Source organism: Ptychodera flava, chromosome 4 (genome assembly GCF_041260155.1).
Source record: "Ptychodera flava strain L36383 chromosome 4, AS_Pfla_20210202, whole genome shotgun sequence".
Lineage (NCBI taxonomy): Eukaryota > Metazoa > Hemichordata > Enteropneusta > Ptychoderidae > Ptychodera > Ptychodera flava.
The window spans coordinates 46,719,036-46,739,978 of NC_091931.1; the positions used below are offsets into that span (position 1 = coordinate 46,719,036).

The 20,943-nt window shown below is 37.7% G+C and overlaps 1 protein-coding gene across 2 annotated transcripts in view; it reads left to right on the plus strand.

Annotated features, from left to right (window-relative positions):
* LOC139131978 (ATP-dependent (S)-NAD(P)H-hydrate dehydratase-like) overlaps positions 1 to 12,916 on the plus strand; it is a 34,472-nt gene extending 21,556 nt beyond the window's left edge. Inside the window, exons 9-10 of one of the 2 annotated variants that reach the window (XR_011552223.1) lie at positions 1,921 to 2,412; positions 10,160 to 11,360. Coding sequence is in view for 1 of the 2 variants with exons in the window: in XM_070698323.1 (XP_070554424.1) it covers positions 1,921 to 2,079; positions 11,632 to 11,692 (220 nt within the window). In the remaining variant the exon portion in view is untranslated. Of the gene's footprint in view, positions 1 to 1,920; positions 2,413 to 10,159; positions 11,361 to 11,631 lie in introns of those variants that run through there. The other variant, XM_070698323.1, reaches the window with a different exon arrangement.
* The last annotated feature ends 8,027 nt before the right edge of the window (positions 12,917 to 20,943 follow it).

The window sequence follows — 20,943 nt, forward strand, 5'->3', positions numbered from 1 at the left end:
TCAATGAATAATCATCGGCCAAACGTGCAGCAACCTCCAATGTATCTGCCTTTTGTTCATTGATAAACGTCTTGATGTCACTCCGAATGCACCTCTTAAATTCTTCAATCAAAACAAGTTGTCGTAATTTGTCATAATTCTGACTGACCTTTTCAGAAGAACACCAACGATCAAACAGTTGTTCTTTTGTTCGAGCAAATTCAACATAAGTTTGATCCTTCACCTTCTCACAATCCCTAAATTTCTGACGGTAAGCTTCAGGCACCAACTCATAGCCCTTGAGAATTAATTCCTTCACAGAATCATAATCTGAAGCCTGCTCTACTGACAACTGAATGTAAATTTCTCTGGCTTTACCCACCAAAGCACTCTGCAAAAGCATAGACCAGGACTCCTTAGGCCAATTCAGACTCTGAGCAATTTTCTCAAAATGGAGAAAATATTTATCAACATCCTTTTCTTGGAAAGGGGGAACTAACCTGAAATGCTTAGTGATGTCAAAATTGTCTGAAGGGAAGAATTTTCCTGACTGTCCAAGCTCTAAACGTTTTATTTCTACCTGTAATCGCTGTTCTTCTAATCGCAATTCTTTTTCTCTCTGTCTTTCTTCCATTTCTAATCTTTCCTGCCTTTCTTTTTCTTTCATTTGTAATTCTTTTCTTTCATTTGTAATTCTTTTCTTTCTGTCTTTCTTCCATTGCTAACTTTTCACGTGCCAAATCTGCCTGTATTTCTAACTCTAATTTTCTGAGTTCAAAGGAAGACTCAGGTTCATAATCTTTTAGGGCAGACTCCTCAAAATGGCCTGAATCAACTAAATGTTTTGCAATCTTGAACTGTATCTCTCGCTTGCGCATAGATCTTTTGACATCTACTTAAGGAAATTTGCCAGTGCTATGAGGTTGTCTTTTCTGAGGGAATTAAATGTGTCCTGATCAAGGTCATCCCCATAATTTCGTCTGGCTTGAATTCCGCCATGATTAAATTTCGCTGAGTTCACAGTGTAAAGTAGTTTTGAAAAGGTAGGCAAAATGTTGTCAAACGGCTCAAAATATTCGTATCCCGGACAAGCCCCCAATTTGTTACGTGCAGAGAAAACGAACAAAAGGGGTGAACTCAGCAGTTAACGTTTAAACAAAATTTATTACAAAAATAAAACTAATTGCTAAGTTAGGGATAGAGTACAAGCTTTAAAGTGTACAGACTACTTATCTCAGCTGGGACGGCAAAGCTCCAGTCTCAGAGTTGTAACAGTCAGTTGGATGAATGAACAGTCCTTGCAGGCTTGAAGCTGCACAAAGTCCACAGTATAAATCCAGCGTTGGCAGTGAAGGTCTTGAAAAGTCTGAGAATGACTACTGCTGGAGTTTAGTAACACACAAGAGACACGATCCCAAAAGTCTGACTGGAAGCTGAGCACGTCCCTTTTATAAAGGCATATAAGAACAATCTAGAACTTTTATTGACATGCTAATTACTGTTCTAAAATTATCTCCCTTACACAACTAATCAACTTTCCAGAACATTCCAAACATGACTAATTGAATTCAAGGTTGTGAGGTCATCAAGGGCAGTGACCTTGAGAATGTTCTAGACTAATTGAACTCAGGTCATGATGATGTGGGGGGGGGGAATGACCTACATAACAAGACATACAGTGTTTGTGGAATATAACCACACAATCAACATCAGAGAGATTTTATCATAGATTTAGCAGAGTGATAGGTTGATCAGAAGCAGCATACTTCCTCTGTTCATTTTAGAAAGAGTAAATGTTGACTGGCGAAGAACAGTGTGAAGGGATTATCGACTTTCTGATAGTAGGAAAATGATCATGGCTATATAATGTGTTTTTTATGTATTTAAGGTATTAAAATTAATGCTGTTCAAGTTAGAAATTTGTTGTTCTTTTATTTTCAGTCAAATGTTTACAGTGTATGGTCCTACCATCTGTGCTGCATATGGGGCATGTCTCTTAACCAGACAGTGTGCTAAACAAGCATTTCAGAGAATGGGACGACAGACTACCACATCAGACTTGATGATTGAACTCCCTAAGGCCTATGTTCATCTTTTTGAGTTAGAAAGCAATGTGTATGTGATAGCCAATCGTTAAGTCATGTTAAAACCAATGTGTCAGTTCAGTATCTGAGTCTCATTGGTTTTCATAGTAAGACGTTGTAAGATAGAGAAGCCATATTCATTCCTGTACCATTTTTTGTACAAATAGCATAAACTTCTTCAACCACTTTTGAAAAACAGTGGATTCACACCTAATTTTATAAGTATGATAGCTAGGATATCAGTGTGTTTTTTACAAGTCAGTGTTTTTGAAGTAGTGTAACTCAAGAATGAAGCTTTTTGTGAGAACAGCAGTTTGCTGTAAGTCATGTAGATAACTGTTTGATGGATGTGGTTACACTCTTTTGCATCTATTATCTAATCGTCTCAAAACGGACGAACTACGAGCAGACGTACGAGCTCGTACGACCAAATTACAAGTGACATAATGTGCCGCACTTTCACCATACAAGTGACGTATTGTCAGTATTTCTCGATAGCCTGCCTGTGTTCAGCGTACTTTGTGTGATCGAAAAAAATCTCGTTGTAATTTGAAGGAATATGGCAGGTTTAATGTAAAAAAAAAAACTTCAAAAAAACAACAAACAACAACAACAACGCAACAGTCATTACAGCTACACCGGCGGTAGGTTCATATCCAGAGCCCCGGTACGGTCTGCCGCCGTCGCTTGAAAACAATCTCATAAACTCAGCCAATGGGCAGCTGTGTATGGGCAGCTGGATGCTTGACTTCCCGGAGAACGCGAGCTGTCAGTGCCGTTCAAGCTCAGGATTATTTGTCGATCAAATTTCAGTAAATGTACCTACCTAGATGAAATCCTGTCTATAGGCTGAAATTTCGCCGAAGTTTGACAAAATGACATAGATTTTCAGGTTCAAATCCGACATTTTTGAGTTTTGAGTGCAGACAGAAATAAGTTTTGACTTGAGGCAACATGGCTGCGACCCCATGTTGACCCCAAGTGAAAAAGTGTTCGCGATCAAATCTTCCTATATTTTTTTCAGAATTTTCGACAAAATCATTGCTTCTTACATCTTTTGTAAAATATTAAAATAAAAAATGCGATGTGCCATGTCTCCAGATTTCTAAAAATATCGTTCGACGGAACATGAGCAGGCCCGCACAGCTGTTCCTGAGGTTATGGCAAGCGTGTGAATCATAGGTTGGAGTCCACAGCAATTATTTTAGGCTTGGCAGTGCAAGGGTTTATCATCTTTATTCGAAAGATAGAGGAGAAAAAACTGAGAAAATGTATAACTAAGTCTTCCTAGTACGGAGAAATGCGGCTGTGGTCATTTGCATAGTAATAGTCTCCTTGCTGGCAATTTTCAACGTGACCAAGTTGAGTCCAAACAAATGTACGTATGGAAGTCGCACAGGGTTTTGGAGTTCACAATTGGAGGGGGTCTAAAAATAGTTCCCAATACAAACCGTAGCTCCAATTTTAACAGGAATTTTACGGCCTTACGTCAAAATCTTGCTGTAAAGTACGAGGCCGTACTTATGCTCGTACAATGTCAGTTTTGAGACAATTACATACCTCACTCTTTTGCATCTATCATCGAACGCTCAACTTCATGTGAATATTGATACATTTCATGAATTCATCAGTGTGTTTCCTTTGAAACTTCATAAGTTGATAAGGAACTTCCTAAGAAGTTCCAGACGCCGCCGCGCTGGCGACAAGTTTATGTAAACATAGATACTGTGTGGCTGACTGTGAACAGTATCTGCTGTAAGGTAGTGACTCGGGTTCCTTTGTAAATTTTAGCGATTTTGTGATTATTTCATATTCTGAACCCCTGAAATATGATCTTTTTATTAGAGAAAACTGTGAGATAACATTGTACTGGAAAATGTCTTAAATTTTAGTGAAAACACGGCCTTCTAACCACTGCGCGAGTTATTATTTTCTTTTTGTTTTAACGGTCCGGATTACTGTCAGCGTTATCGTTATACCTTGAGGAGATTATGTAAATTTTTACGCACCATGTTGCGCATGCGCGCACGTCTTCATAAGAGACGCTATCCAACAAATCCAACATGGCTGATGACTGCCGGCAGTATAAGCAGTGTAGAAAACGCAAACGGGGGCCGAAGAAGCAAAATGGAAAGCTGATGGACGCGATGTTGTGTGTTGGCCGCTACAGCTAACACACAGCATCGTACACAGGGCTAGCGAGAGAGTTGCCGACATCGACGGTTATTTACGAAAAGTGAATAAAAGACTGGCATTTTTGGAAGCGATCGAGTAGGTGAGGTAGGCAGGGATACGACTTGGGCCAAGAACGCTGAATTTCGACAGTAATTTGGCTTTTTACGTCAAGTCCCAAAATGGATTTGAAGTCACCGACCCTACGTACGGGTCTTTGCAGGTTGTGGTGAGCGAGGCGATTAGCTGTAGCGGAACACATAGCATCGTACGCCGGGCTATAGATTACACTGCCGTCCAAAGAGAATCTATTTAATCTTCACTGGAAAATATGGTTCTATAACAGCAGCCCATATCTTGGACAGGTGCAGCCAACGAACAATGCAGTTTTAAAAAGGTCCTTACTATGATAAGATACATTGTGCATGACAAATAATGTGAACTGACTAAATTTAAGTCAAGAGGGTAATTAATTAGCTGTTCATAATTTGCCCTCCCACAGAAAATTTTTCGACTTACTCTCCACTCTCAAACTTCATTTTTACCCACTCCCCACTTATTTTTGCCTGTTTCCCCTTCCCACTGTGAATTTTTGAAGCTCCCTCGCCCTGTGGCGAAAAAAAAATTGCCAATTTCCCCTGCCCTGGAAACAATTCCCCTCAAAAAATTTTTCGCCAAGCCCTGTCCCCAGGACAATCAACCGATATCCGCCCTGCCCTACAAAACAAACTAAAATTTGCTCCCCTACCACCTAAAAACATGTCCCCTGCCCTAGCAAAATTAAAATTTCCCCTGCCCTCAAAAATTGCTCCTGGAATAGCTTTTTCGATGAATAGCTCCGTTGGCTGCACCTGTCTTGGACTTAGTTTGTCCATGGATGTAGGAAGCATGGTTTGTCCAATTTGTCAATCCGACACTGTTATGTCGGTCTAGAGCACAGCAACGTACGCGAAACGTCGCTTCACGATCGTTGCCTGTCAATTTCTATCTGTGGTCAAGAGAGTGTCGCTGGGTGTCGCGATATGTCGCCGTTTCAATTTTACAATGAGTGAATCTGTCGAGTATCGCCTCAGTCGTTTATTTTAAGTCATGAAGAATCGCTTTTACGTGTAACTGAAGTTGATTTTGGTTTCATACCCGAGGCCATAATAGTACATGTCACAGTCGAAAGCGAAATAGCGCACGAAAACCCGGTCATTTTTTATGGTGAGCAAAAGGACTGCAGCAGATCACATGTGAAAACCACAAAAACAAGTGCGACTTTCCCGCATTCCTTGAACTTTTCAACTACAGAATTTTTTAGAGCATCGAGAGTTGGTCGTCTCATCTCCGAAACAAGCAAGCAAGCAAGTGACGTCTTGTACTATAGGCACAAAAATCGGCACTAAAATGAACTGGGCAACCATTTCACACTTGGTACGTGCATAAATTACGGGCTGTGAGACCGGAAGTCGAGCGCTAGCGAGAGAGCGAGCGCGCGTCGTCGGCAGAACGCAGACCTGTAAACCATTCCGGCTGTATGATTTTTTAACCTTTCTCGTCTTGTAACCAGACTCTAACCGTTACCAAACAGTGTACAGTTAATATAATTATAAGCTAGATACGTATTTGACAAACAGATTATGCCCTGAATTATCTCTCTAGTGTTTATCGTGTAAATAGTACCCACCGCTTACGCTGACCAGCCTCACGTTTCTACGCACAATTTTCATCATTTTTAGGCGAACTAGTGTTCAGGACTTGTCAGAAATTCTCTAACCTGATGCCCAATATTTAACCTAGACCCAGATCGAATAATTTTTTTTTGAAACGCACAAAAATCCGACTTTTTTCGGCGATTTTGTGTGAAAAATGGGACGTTTACACAAATCGTCGATTTTCTCAGTTCCGATTTTTGCTATGTATGCGCACCTTCAAATGAGTGTAAGTCGGCGACGCGTGGGCGGATTTCCCCGATTCTTCGCATGCTAACACTTCATGAATAGACCTGAAAAACCGTGTCTTAGATTTTTGATAAACCCCCCTGAAGTGACGATAACTTGACAAACGTGAACAAAAGCCGATAATTTATGCGAAAATCCGACAGTTCACACTTCGAAGGCTCACTGTGCAGAAACAAAAGCGAATTTCAAAAATCCAAAACACGGTTTTTCCCCCTGTATATCCAACTGTCTAGTGCCGTTAACTGATCACTTAGGGGTGCTGCCAATTCTTACTTATACTCTTTTAAGTGAAAAAATTCAAAATCACATGTTTTTGACTTAAACAAACATACCAATGCATGTTTTGACAACTAAACAAAATTTTTATCTTCTTCAAATATAGACCTATTAGAAAATGTACCACATGTTGGGTGTGAGACCCTGTTTTCTATGTGAAACTTTTGATTGAAAATATGTGTCAACCAAACTGAGTCAGTATCTGCTGTAAGTACGAGAGAACAGGCTCCCTGAATGCAGCCGGTGATAGGCAAGTGCGAGAGCGCGCCAGGAACAAGGACAAGATGGACAAAATCAGCAACAATGGGTGATGAACAACTGAGAAAAGTCCTAGAATACGCGCACCAGAGTTATGGACAACGTTCTCCAACATATCGAGTTCTACAAAGGCGGCAGCCAAGTACAGGAAATCAGAAGAAAACTTCTTGATAATTAAAACGCGCCACCGCTGGCGACAATCCACCGAGCGATAACCAAATACCTGAACATGAGTCAAAAGAAAATATCAAGTCTTGCCGCCGAATCAATGACTCCAGCCATCGAACAATATACACTGGAGTTATAGAAACTGTTTCTGATTACAATATAAATCAAATTCATTGGTTTGATGAGTCTTCGGTGATCCGAACATCAGGCAATCGACACAGAAATCGGAACACCGGCAGTTGAAAGACAATGGTATGCATCGAACGCTACATACACGATCAACCTCCTTGTCAGTGCTACGGGTGTCGATCATTCTGATGTGATCGTTGGACCATCAAACGGGTTGGAGTTACTGAACTTTTTCGATGAGGCTGTTCAAGTTACGGATAATTTTGGAAATCCGTGTTTTGCCGTCGGCGACTGTGTGATTATGGATAATTGCGGTTTCCACCACTCGCGATGTGTTGAACAAAATCCCAATGATTATTGCATGAGAAAGGGTTCGACTGATTTACCACCCAGTTCAACGCTTGCGAGCTGTGTTTCAACTATATAAAGAGTGAGCTTAGATCTAATCAAGATTTTGCCTACAGGTTCACTGAACTAGCGACTGCTAATGAGATTGCAAACATTACTCCCAGTGCTTGTTGTTTCTTTGCGAAAGAAAGTGGTTTCATGTGGGACCATCATCAATCATAATCGCCACAATAAGTTACGCATATACTTTTGTGCCGGCGTGACTTTCAAAATGAACCAGCGCGATGTTGACTTTCAAAATGAAAGTTCGACTGCAATTCTTGTTTCTCTCTTGAAATGTGAATCTTAGTTTCCAATTTCACACATTTTAAAGCATTTCTTTGTCGGCCAGCATGATATTTGGGCACGCGACCTTCGGCAGTTGCTTGGTTATTAGACATAAAATTTTCTTTCAGCATGGCTAAAAATAGCAGTAGAACTGGACTCGAAGTTGACATTTGTTGATCGTGAACACAAGATTTCTGATGGTCGAGAAGTGTCCAATCTTTGATTAACTTTGATATTGTTTACCAGATACAAAGATCTTTGTGCACCATAGTATTGGAAGTGAACATTATAATAAACAAATTCCGATGACATTTTCACGTACAAAACTCATTGGTACCATGCACAAACCATAGATTGTATATGTACAAACCAACGAAAGTCTAAAGCATCGAGCGTTCCGGCGACCACTTTGCAGTCTATGTAAGCAAAAATAAATGTGGCACACCTGTGTTGTGTGCCCCAGCAAGTTTTATTTGTTGGCGCCATTTTGTCTTGTGAGTTTGTAGCTATACCGGATTTTTCTGAGAGTACGCCCACTCGAAAAACCGCCCATGGGCGGTTATTTGGGGGTGGGCCGTTATTAAGAATTTTAAATTTCATCTCAACCTTTGTCTACGGCATTTCAACTTGACTCCCCTTGAAAAAAATTACCTACGCAAAGGTCAAAAAGTTTTATATAGCGTACAAAATAAAATAAGTTACACTTCTAAGATAATTACTTCGGCGATATATGTCCGTATCCCCGTATTTACGCTACTAAAATGCAGGTGGAATGATCCAGAAGAACGCAAAGTCAACGTTAGAGTTTGCCACACAATGCCGACAATGATTGACAGATGAAGCAGGAGCCAGGAATTTTCCATTCTGCACAATGGGGATCAGGAAATAAATAAAATGACTATCATAAAAAATAACTCTGTTTCATTATTTTTTTATTTAATGTACATCATTACTTTTCAGGTTTTTTTCACTTTGATACAAAAATCTGATGATTTTCTTCGCGTAAATTTGTTGCATTCACAAACGTAACAGTAGTAGTAATCCCTAGTAGAAATGGTATGATCCACAATTGTTTACGATTATTGACCTCTTTGCGTGCAACGAATGCGAAACACTGTATCTATTTTCACACGTTCGACTACTTTGATTAACTTGTCACACTTACAAACTAGGTCAACCTCAGAACACGTGCACACGTCAAAATCTGATCGATGATTTTCTTCGCTTAAATTTGAATGCGTTCGACAAACCATGGAGGTAGTAGAGAAGGAGTCACAACTGAGATAATTACGTTTATTACTATTGTGCACCATTGTTTAACACCCCTTTCCCGCCATCTGCGTTGCCGACGGTACCTTCGCAACGGGCTTCGCAACCGAACCGAGTGAAATTAACCTGGGTTTGCTCATGCGACTCAGTTTCTCCACAGTGTCGTAACGCATGCGCAAAGACTGTATTTGCGTAGCTTGGGTCAAGTGCGTCATGATAGTGTGAGAACCGACACGTTCCGTCCACGAAAAGTGAAGTTACAAGGAATTTAAGTTTTTCATTCTCAAAATCTTGGTAATTTTAACGTCGTTTTTTATATACTTTACATTCGATCGCAGGAACCTTTCCTTGTTAGAATGAAAGTTCTGATCACGAACTTTTCAATCATGTACTGAGTATGGTGCAGCGGATCGGCGGACTGCAGCACTGCCGTGAGCGTGGGTTAAACTTGTAGCGTTTCCCGGGTCTTAAAAAATGACGCGACGCTGCGACGCTTTGTTTCAATGCATCGTACGTGTTGTTTTTATATCGCGACCATTCATTAAAGTCATGGACGTAGCAGTTAAAAGCCATGCTTTCTTATTTAACCTTATCATTAATGCCAGTACAACATGATAAAACACGGCAAGAACCAAGAACTGGATTTGGAAAAAGTTGGCGTGTTAACAATGCTGCTCTACGATGTATGGCATTTTTTTTGTAATCGCAAGCTATCATCAACTCAGTCTCCGCGCCTTTGCAGATACAAAAGCTCCCTTCCTCAATTATCTGTTCCTCGACCTCTTTAACATCGTGTACATCAAAATCAGTGGAACGACTCGAACTTCCCGACGCGACGATTGGACACGTGACGCCATGTTTGAAGATCTGTCAACTGCCGAGGGACGGCCGAAACACCCGAACAACCCCGAACGAACTTAATCTTGATAACTCCTTGATTTTTTAGATAATAATTGGCGGTAAATTTTTACCGAATTACGGCCCTGGGCCGTTATTTAGCTACAGGTGTGAAGCAGACAATGTAGCCATTTTCTGTTTAACGGCCCTGGGCGTACTCTCAGAAAAATCCGGTATATATTATTACATGGTTGAGGCGGCGAACTCTTTGAGAAAGTTCCTTATCAACTCATGAAGTTTCAAAGGAAACACACTGATGAATTCATGAGATGTATCAACATTCACATGAAGTTGAGCGTTCGATGATAGATGCAAAAGAGTGTAAAATAGGGTGTACAATAATTTAATTCATAGGATGACTGACTGTGAACATCAATGCTTTGTACATCTGTATAATGCCACATAATATCATATTAACATGGGAAAGTGACATTTATTTACAGTGAGAATGTGTTTCTTTAGTTGAGGACTAATGTATGAAAGTCTTCTGGTTGACTCCAAGAGGCATTGTGGCAAATCCTTCAATAATCATTTACATAATGAGCCAAGATGTAAATTTTCTTTGTTACATTCATTCAAAATTTTTGAGGTGTTCTTTGCATTGGACAAAACAGGTGTAGGTGGGGTCTGTATTTTCCTTCAAATTAATCCATATTTTCCTTCTCTATGGTTGCCAGAAACTCACCAGAAACTTTCACAAAATTTCCATATCTCTTCTTATACAAACTCTTTCAAGTCATTCAAAACTCAAATAAGTTCAATACTATATTCTCACAGTTGTTTGAACTCCTATTTATTGTCCAGAAGGCAATTTTCCTGACATCATGATACAATCTCTCTCGGCATATATCAAACTAAACTATTGGTTACCATGCCACAAAGACAGGTACCATAAATACAGAACACCAGTTATTGATAATAAGCAGTCACTACAATTTGGACTTGTTACCGTCCTCCAATCTTTTCTTTTGAAACCCACAGGTTCAATGTATTCAGGTTGCAAGTCTGAAGGGTTTACATGGATATAACATTAAGTTATAAAAGATTGTACAAATCATATTTTAAAGAGTTCTGTCAATCATTTTTCTTACAGGTTTAAGATTTAAAATTGTTGGTGTAAATAGTTTACCACAAATAAGATAGATGAAATTTGCAAGTTTGTCTGTTAGAGTTTTTTGTCACTTTTGGCATTATTATCATGGAAATTAGTTGAAAGTCTCTATTTTTTCACCATATGCAAATTGGCAAAACTGTGAGGTAAAATTTGCAGAGTTTGGTTTTTGAGGTATTTCTACAATTTGTATTAAAATATGCATCTTGTACTACGATTACATTTGTTTGATAAGGTCCATGTCATGTAACGTTATCATTTTTGATTGAGATTTAGTAATAAACAATCTGCAGCTTTTCTAGTAATATACATTTGATTTTCAGGGGTTATGGGTTTGCTCATCTTAAATGTCATTAAATGGTAAGAAATTACCAACGGTAATTACCTGCTATTTGTCAATATGCAGATTTCAAGCGAGTTATTCAGTTCTTCATAGTTTGCCATTATAATTCTGTAACATATCACAGCAGTAGACTATTTACTGCGACGTCACTGTGCTTCCTTTGCAACACAGGTCAGTATTGCTGGTAGTCAGCCATCACAGGTCAATATTGCTAGCATTCAGCCATTACAGGTCAATGTTGCTGGCATTCAGCCAGCACAGGTCAATATTGCTGGCAGTAGAAATTTTTATTTATTTGTTGATTTTTTTCACTTCTTTCTTTCTCAGACATGGTGTCGCAGAAAAACCAAGAGGTGTAAAGCGGCCAAAATATACTAGCAATTTGTGAGTCAAATGAAAAGGTTTCAAAATTAGGAAGTATCAATGTTAAATGAACAAAACAGAAAGAATGGTATATTTAACCTCATCAGCAGTAAACATGAATATCACTAACAAGTATTCACAAAGCACAATAAATCTACTGATAATTGTTAGAGCTATGACACAGCAAGAGATACTTGGTCATGTTGGGTTATGCACCCGATCAGCAAACAGAATATGCAAAATATTGTCTGCTGATCAACACCGTACCAAACACAACAATTTCCTTTGTAGTTTGAAAAAGCATATTCTTGGATAGTTATTCACATATCAATTATGGCATTCAATGCATTTTTAATGTGACAGATTGCCTTGTTTTCTGTATGATGGTTTGTTCTGTTGTAAAAATGGTCATGCAGGGGGTCAATAAATGATTGTTATTGGAGAATAAACAAATCAGTAGTTTGTTTGTACAATCATTTCATCATTGCTCAAAGAAATATAATGAATTTTTCAAACAATTTAGAAAATACAAAGCTCATCTTCTTCAATTTCTATTGATCTGATTTTCCAAATTCTCTATATTCTCATCACAACATTACCGTTCTGGTAGAGGTATTGTCCATGATTATGGCCTGTACCGACTCTTTTTGTGAACACACTGTAGAAAGTGACACGAGGAAAGCAAACAGGATTGTGCAGTCAGATGTAGCAATGCAGCACCAGTATTTTCGAGTTTTTTGCATCAGTGTCACCTGAATTCAATCCTCATTTTCTCTGACAATATTTTGTTTTTGTTTTCCCTGCAACCTTTGTGATAACACCGAGCCCAAAAATTCATAATTCAAATTTTTTTCAATTCTGTGTAAATGCTGTCTGCTGTTGGGATTTATAGCTTTCTATTGATGTCTTCTGTATTGCCATATCTTCAAACTCTCAGTCAAAGTCCAATATATTTACAATACTATTGAACTTTGCACAATATGTAATTTCTAATAAGCATCAAATACAGTTTAAATACTGTCATTATTTAGTTAGATGGTTAGAATAGTGTAATATACTATAATTGTGTAATATGCTCTGTGCCTGACCTGACCTACATCCTTTCAAAATCGATGAAAATGGTAACTGAATTATTCACATGTTGTATCTGTTTTGGCTTCTGTATTGGCAGCTTAAAATCATGTTTTATTTCCAGTAGTCTACCATTCAAACTGTCCAGTCTCAATACAGTAAAGAATACTTTAAATTTGGATGTGTGCTTGTTAATCAAATAGTCGCACTTTGTTACTGTCACTTTGTGATCTCAGAACTACTTTTAGCAGTCCTAGTATATTTTTAAAGTGCCATTTATAATAAATTTCCAATTCAGAGAGATAAGTCTTTTTAATGTAAGTTATCTTGATTTAGATCCTCAATATGAGGCAAGTTCTCAAGATTTTATGAACAAAGTTCCATCTATTACATGTACCAATTCAATATCAGTGAAATTGTCCATGTTGAAATAAATTTGAAAACCATGATGATCAGTTAAGTCTTGTTTATCTTGTCATTCACATGTAAATTACATGCAAATTACACGCAAAATCTTCCACTTTGTGATTCAGTTGAATATTTGTCATGAATTTCAGTATTGCTATACCGCAACAATTGTGTACCAGTATTCAAAATGGCTGCTCCCATAAAAACACTCAACTGAACCCTACTAGCACGGTTACAAGTAAAACAGCAAACTCCTACAACAGCCAAAAGATGTTGTGATCTTTATTGTGACAGTAGCAGTACCTTGTGATAATATGATTATATTTTATTTTTGTAAAACATGTCAATTTTCTTCATCTTCTCCCTATAGTCTGTTGAAATATCTAGCATCAGCCTTGCCAACACAATGCATTATGTACACATTGCAGCAATGTAGACAAATCAATTCTAGTCTGGACTAAAATTCAGTCATAAACAAACATTAGTCATTGCAAAAATACAGGCTGCATGGACAAGTTGGCACTGGGCATTCAAACAGTTTTGTGAGTAGGGTATTTTACACACAAAAAAATAGTGTCAATGACACTGTAGCTCCCATCCTGGACTATTTAGTGTTTGTTCTCTGGTCAGATATTTGAACATGTGTGAAAGGGATAAAGTGCATGAAGTGAAAATACTTAAATGAATGTACTGGAGACAGTGAAATATGTTTAATGTAATTATTCAGAATATAAAATGGAAAAAATACAGAATTAGATATATCGAATACTGTGATACAACCATTAACTCAACAAGTCATTTACAATGACATAGTCCCCACTTGTAATAGGAGTATTAGTCTTGATGGGGCAGGAAAATGTGGTCATTAAGAAGTATCACTGGAGTGTATATGTTGAGATCTATGGGCACATAGGTCTATGTCGTTGTTCCCAATTTGAAACACATGAGGCATGTCTACGTTATGGTTCTAAATCGGGAAAAAAGATCAGACCTCTAGCAGTATTGGCCAGCCAAGAAATACATATGCGCATTATAAATGAGGTACAAGATGTGACATCTTAAGGTCTAATATACTATCAAAATTGGAGGGTATAGAACTTGTGGTTACTGAAATATGCATATATATGTATAATCAAGGTCAAAGGTCATCGAGGTCACATGACATTTTGAAAAAAAAATTATATTGCTAATTAATCCCTATATGCCAAAAAATCAGATCTCTAGCTCTATTCGCTTGCCCAGAATTAGATGTGTACATAATTAATGAGGTAAAGCGTGTGTTGTCATAAGGTCTCCCATCCTACTAAATACAAAGGACATAGCACTTGTGGTTACTTATTTATTGACATAAACATATATTTTAGGTAAAAGGTCATCGAGGTCACATGACATTTGGTCAAAAAATTTCTCTCCTATAATTATCCCTATATACGAAAAATCAGACATCCAGCTCTATTGGCTCGCTCAGAATGAGATATGCGCATAATCATTGGGGTACATATGTGGCGTCATAAGGTGTCCAATCATACCAAACATGAAGGGTGTAGCACTTGTGGTTACCAGTTATGGACAAATATGTATATTTGAGGTCAAAGGTCACCGAGGTCACGTGACATTTTGCTAAGTTATCCCTATATACCAAAAATCAGACCACTAGCTCTATTGGCTCGCTCAAATTAGATATGTGCATAATTAATCAGGTACAATATGTGGCGTCATAGGCTGTCCCATCATACCATACATGAAGGGTGTAGCACTTGTGGTTACTGAGTTATGGACAAATATGTATATTTGAGGTCAAAGGTCACCGAGGTCACGTGACATTTTGTCAAAAAATTGTATTGCTAAGTTATCCCTATATACCAAAAATCAGACCTCTAGCTCTATTGGCTCGCTCAAAATTAGATATGTGCATAATTAATGAGGTACAATATGTGGCGTCATAAGGTGTCCCATCATACCATACATGAAGGGTGGTAGCACTTGTGGTTACTGAGTTATGGACAAATATGTATATTTGAGGTCAAAGGTCACCGAGGTCACGTGACATTTTGTCAAAAAAATTGTACTGCTAAGTTATCCCTATATACCAAAAATCAGACCTCTAGCTCTATTGGCTCGCTCAAAATTAGATATGTGCATAATTAATGAGGTAAAATATGTGGCGTCATAAGGTGTCCCATCATACCATACATGAAGGCTGTAGCACTTGTGGTTACTGAGTTATGGACAAATATGTATATTTGAGGTCAAAGGTCACCGAGGTCACGTGACATTTTGTCAAAAAATTGTATTGCTAAGTTATCCCTATATACCAAAAATCAGACCTCTAGCTCTATTGGCTCGCTCAAAATTAGATATGCGCATAATTAATGAGGTACAATATGTGGCGTCATAACATGCATGAGGTGTCCCATCATACCATACATAAGGCTGTAGCACTTGTGGTTACCGAGTTATGGACAAATATGTATATTTGAGGTCAAAGGTCACCGAGGTCACGTGACATTTTGTCAAAAAAATTGTTTTGCTAAGTTATCCCTATATACCAAAAATCAGACCTCTAGCTCTATTGGCTCGCTCAAAATTAGATATGCGCATAATAATGAGATACAATATGTGGCGTCATAAGGTGTTCCATCATACCATACCTGAAGGCTGTAGCACTTGTGGTTACTGAGTTATGGACAAATATGTATATTTGAGGTCAAAGGTCACCGAGGTCACGTGACATTTTGTCAAAAAAATTGTTTTGCTAAGTTATCCCTATATACCAAAAATCAGACCTCTAGCTCTATTGGCTCGCTCCAAATTAGATATGTGCATAATTAATGAGGTACAATATGTGGCGTCATAAGCTGTCCCATCATACCATATATGAAGGGTGGTAGCACTTGTGGTTACTGAGTTATGGACAAATATGTATATTTGAGATCAAAGGTCATCAAGGTCACATGACATTTTGTCAAAATATCCGAGATATCTGCGTGAACGGATGGACTCACGGATGGACGAACAGACGGACATGACCCAATCTATAAGCTCACTGGACTTCATCTATGGGGACTAATAGAATCTCACACCCCCAAGGACCTGGGATCAGATTTCTCACACGAGTTGGGGATATTTTGTCTCACACGAGCCGCAGGCGAGTGTGAGACAAAATATCCCCAACGAGTGTGAGAAATCTGATCACAGGTCCTTGGTGTGTGAGATTCTTTTTCTCACATGACCACAAAATGCGTTAAATTCACATTGGACACGTACAACATTATCCAAAATCGTGACAAGTCTGTCGTCTGCCACTGTACTTTGACCTGCTTACTTTGTAGTTCTGGTCTGTGTGTTACTCGCCGTGCCATTGGATAACATTTTGCGCGTGGAACAAAAAGACTATTTATCATCCAATCAGAGCTCGTGTAATATTTACTGCAGAGTGTGGGACGGTTTTCTGAGAGTGTGGGATCGATTTTTCCCACACTGTCGATCCCGCACTCCCAGCGGCCAGGAATGTGAGAATAAAATTGTGTCACTGCATCCTTTTTGCAATATGAATACGATGAGAAACTAAATTTTTATTTTTCGTGGCCTTATACATGGGAGTCTATGGAGATCTGCCTTATACATGGGAGTCTATGGACGTGTAAACTAAAAATATGCAAATTTCACCACGATTTGCCCAAATTTGGGAAAGGTCGCTTCTATGCACTTCCATACCAAGTTTCAAATCAATCGGACTTGTGGTTTCAGAGCAGGAGATTTTTTGACCAAAATGGGAGAAAATTACAAAAAAATTCATGAAAAATAGCAAGTCCAAGATACTGACCCAAGATGTGCACAATCATTTCATGTCAGCCCAAAGTACTTACATGCTAATTTTTCATGTAATCTGCTCAGTGGTTATTGAGTTTTTTCAATTTTGACTGTTTTAACATTTTTTCACTTAATTTGCATATTTTTGGCAATGACAACTTCATTTGAACAAAATCTCATCTACACCCATCATCCATGTACACACCAAATATCAAGATGAAATGTACAGCGGTTTTGGAGTTTTTGATGTTGACGGACAGACATACAGACATACAGACATACAGACATACAGACGTACAGACATACAGACATACATACATACAGACATTTCCCTAGCCTATAAGAATAGCTTCCATTGCCATATATACATATGGCTATGGGAGCTAAAAATAGTGTCAATGACACTGTGCTCCCATTTTACAGAGATACTAAGTACTAGTACACACAGACATTGCATTCCTACAGGTTGATTACCAAGAAAATTCCGTTGCAAGTCCAAATTAATCTTATACCCGAGCAATATGAAATGCTCCATCTCATAATGACTTTTACGCATCTGACAGAAAACAACCCTAGGATCATGTTTTAAAGCAATCCAACAAATACTTTAGGAGAAAATGATTTTTTGACAAAAATTGGGAAAAATTGCCTCAAAATACTTTCACATGAAAACTTCACTACAATTTGAACAAACCTGACAAAGGCCAACCCTTGGATCATACATACAAGTTTTCAAGGCAATGGGATGAGCGCTTTCAGAAAAGAAGATTTTTTGACCAAAAACAGGAAAATCACCCAAAAATTCAAAATTTCCCCACAATTTGAAGAAATGTAACTAAAGTCACTATAAAGAGCCTGCATACCAAGTTTCTACCAAATCTGGCCAGTGGTTACAGAGTTTTAGCAATTTGCAGGATTTTTCCTTTTTTTTCTTGATTTGCATATTTTTGACATTGACATGTTCATTTGCACAAATTCACATCTCCATCCCTGAATGCACCTGTACACCAAATACTAAGATGGTAGGTGCTGCGGTTTAGGAGTTTTTGATGTAGACGGACATACATCCACACATACTGACATACATAGATACATACATAGATACATACATACAGACAGACAGACAGACATGCATCATACATACATTTATTTCTACAGCTTTTAACCTCCAACAGCAGACCAACCTATAAATATCAGCTTTTTCAACTTGATGCTACTGCTTATAATATTTAATATAAACAAGAGTTAAAGGCGGAGCCTCCCTTTAAAAGGGCGCCAACCTATGGGGACGTTCATTGTGTAAGTGGACACCAAACAGGCAACATGAGGGCACACGCTCCAGAAAATGCCACTTTTTAGCTCCGCTGTCAGCGACGCGGAGCTTATCAAATAGGTTGATTTTCCGTCGTCGTCGTCCATTGTCGTCCGTCGTTGTCGTCTGTCAACAATTGCCTTCTCCTCTAAAACCGCAAGTCCAATTGCTTTGAAATTTTATATGCAGTTCACTTGGGGTGACCACACTTAAGTTTGTTCAAATCGTGGTGAAATTTGCGTATTTGTATTTTTGGGGCGATTTTTGGTGTTTTTGGTAAAAAAATCTTCTCTAAAACTGCTTGTCCCATTGCTTCGAAATTTGATATGCAGTTTACTTAGGGTGACTTCAGTCAGATTTGTTCAAATCATGGTGAAATTTGCATATTTGTATTTTAAGGCAATTTTTGTCGTTTTAAAAATCTTCTTCAAAACTACCGGTCAGATAGCTTTGATATTTGGTAGATATGTCCCTAGGGATGATCTATTTCAGATTTGTTCAAATTGTGCAGAAATATGCAAATTTGCATTTTTAAGGCAATTTTTGCCATTTTTGGTCAAAAAATGTATTTCTCAAAAAGTACTGGTCTAATAGTTTTGAAATTTGGTATACACGTTTCTATAGATGAACTGAGTAATATATATTGAATTTCTGATGAAATCTGAAATTTTGTATTTTTGGGGCAATTTTTGCCATTTTTGGTCAAAAAATGTGTATTTCCAAAACTTCATCTGATAGCTGTGAAATTTGGTATACAGGTTTCTACAGCTAAACTAGATGATATTTATTGAAATTATGATGAAATCTGCAATTTTGTATTTTTGGGGCAATTTTTGCCATTTTTGGTCAAAAAATGTGTTTCTCAAAAAGTACTGGTCTGATAGCTTAAATTTGGTATACAGGTTTCTACAGATGAGCTAAGTAATATATATTGAATTTCTGATGAAATCTGTAATTTTGTATTTTGGGGGCAATTTTTGCCATTTTTGGTCAAAACGTGTATTTCCAAAACTACTCATCTGATAGCTGTGAAATTTGGTATACAGGTTTCTATAGATGAACTAAATGATATTTATTGAAATAATGATGAAATCTGCAATTTTTGAATTTTTGGGGCAATTTTTCCCATTTTTGGTCAAAAAATGTGTTTCTCAAAAAGTACTGGTCTAACAGCTTTGAAATTTGGTATACAGGTTTCTATAGATGAACTAAATTTGATCTCTTGAACTTATGATGAAATCTGCAATTTTTATTTTTGGGGGCAATTGTTGCCATTTTTGGTCAGAAAATTTTATTCTCAAAAAACTACTCATCAGATAGCTTTGGTTGACATGTTCTTAGGGATGATCCGATGTGATATATTCAAAGTATGATGAAATCTTCAATTGTGTATTTTTGCAGCTTATTTTAGCCACTTTTTTCTGGCCACTGCATTGAGCTATCAAAGATTTCCACCTTCTTCATCAACATGTGTCAAAAATACTTATTCTCTACATAAACACAGCGGAGCTATATCGGCCGCTAGGTTGCTTGTTATTTTTTCCGACCGCACAAATGCTGACAGACTGCCAAGCGGTCAGCACGAAGCTGCTGCCAATCGAACTCTGTGGTTATATTCAAATTTTAAAGTGACTGGAAGACGTTTTTTAAGGAAATTAGAGTGTGGTGCTGGGGAATAAATGACCGTTGGCAATTTGAACCGACCGTTAATCAAACGATTATATAAGCTCTACTTGCAGGATTAGCAAAAGGTGACAAAAGATTGAAATCAGTTTGTGTAATTAGTGTAATAGAAATCAAACATCGTACTGGCCATGTGTTTGACTGGGAGGAGAACTCCACTAATACGAGAACCTGGGATTGAAAAGTGCGGCTTTAATTACATTCTATTTAAAGTAAAAGTGCCTTGCTTATCAAGATTACGTCATGAGAAAAACAGCATATCTGCCAGGTTATAAAGAATCTTCAGCTGGTTATCTTTATCAGTATTTTCATCCTATTTACCAAGCACATTTTAACTTTCAAATTAACATTGCAAGTAAGTCCTGTTGAATAACTTTAGATTGTACATACTCAGAGAAGCACATTGAAGAGACAAATGTTTGCACCTTAAAAGGTTCAAGGTCATCAAAAGCATTATAATGAATCACTTCACGCTTTCATTGCACTGTTTACACAGATTGCATAATTGCTATAAATAGCACATGAGGAATCTTACAGCCCAGCTTTACCATAAAAACCCAATTACTTTGGCCACTCTTTTAATTGACCACTCTATTTTTTTCCTCAAAAAGTAATTTTATTTTATCCTTATCAAGTTGACCACAAGTAGAAATTGGAACTTTTTCTATCTCTCTTAATTTGGCAAACCTATCATGATAAACTATTATGAGCAATTTCTTTTCAATAACATGCACAGAACAATACATGACGGTACAGAATATGTCAAAGTTGGGATTCAGGAAAGTTGCCTTCACATATCTTAATCATCAAAGATGGTAAGTATTTCACTATGAACTGTCAAAAAAGTTGAACTTTCTAATAATTCTACACTAAAATTATTTATGCTTTGTTGGTTTCTAATTAATTCAATTATTTAAAATCATGTTATTTTTTCTGGTCAAATTTATAGGGTTTATACAGTACATGAGTTACATACAATGTAAGTCACA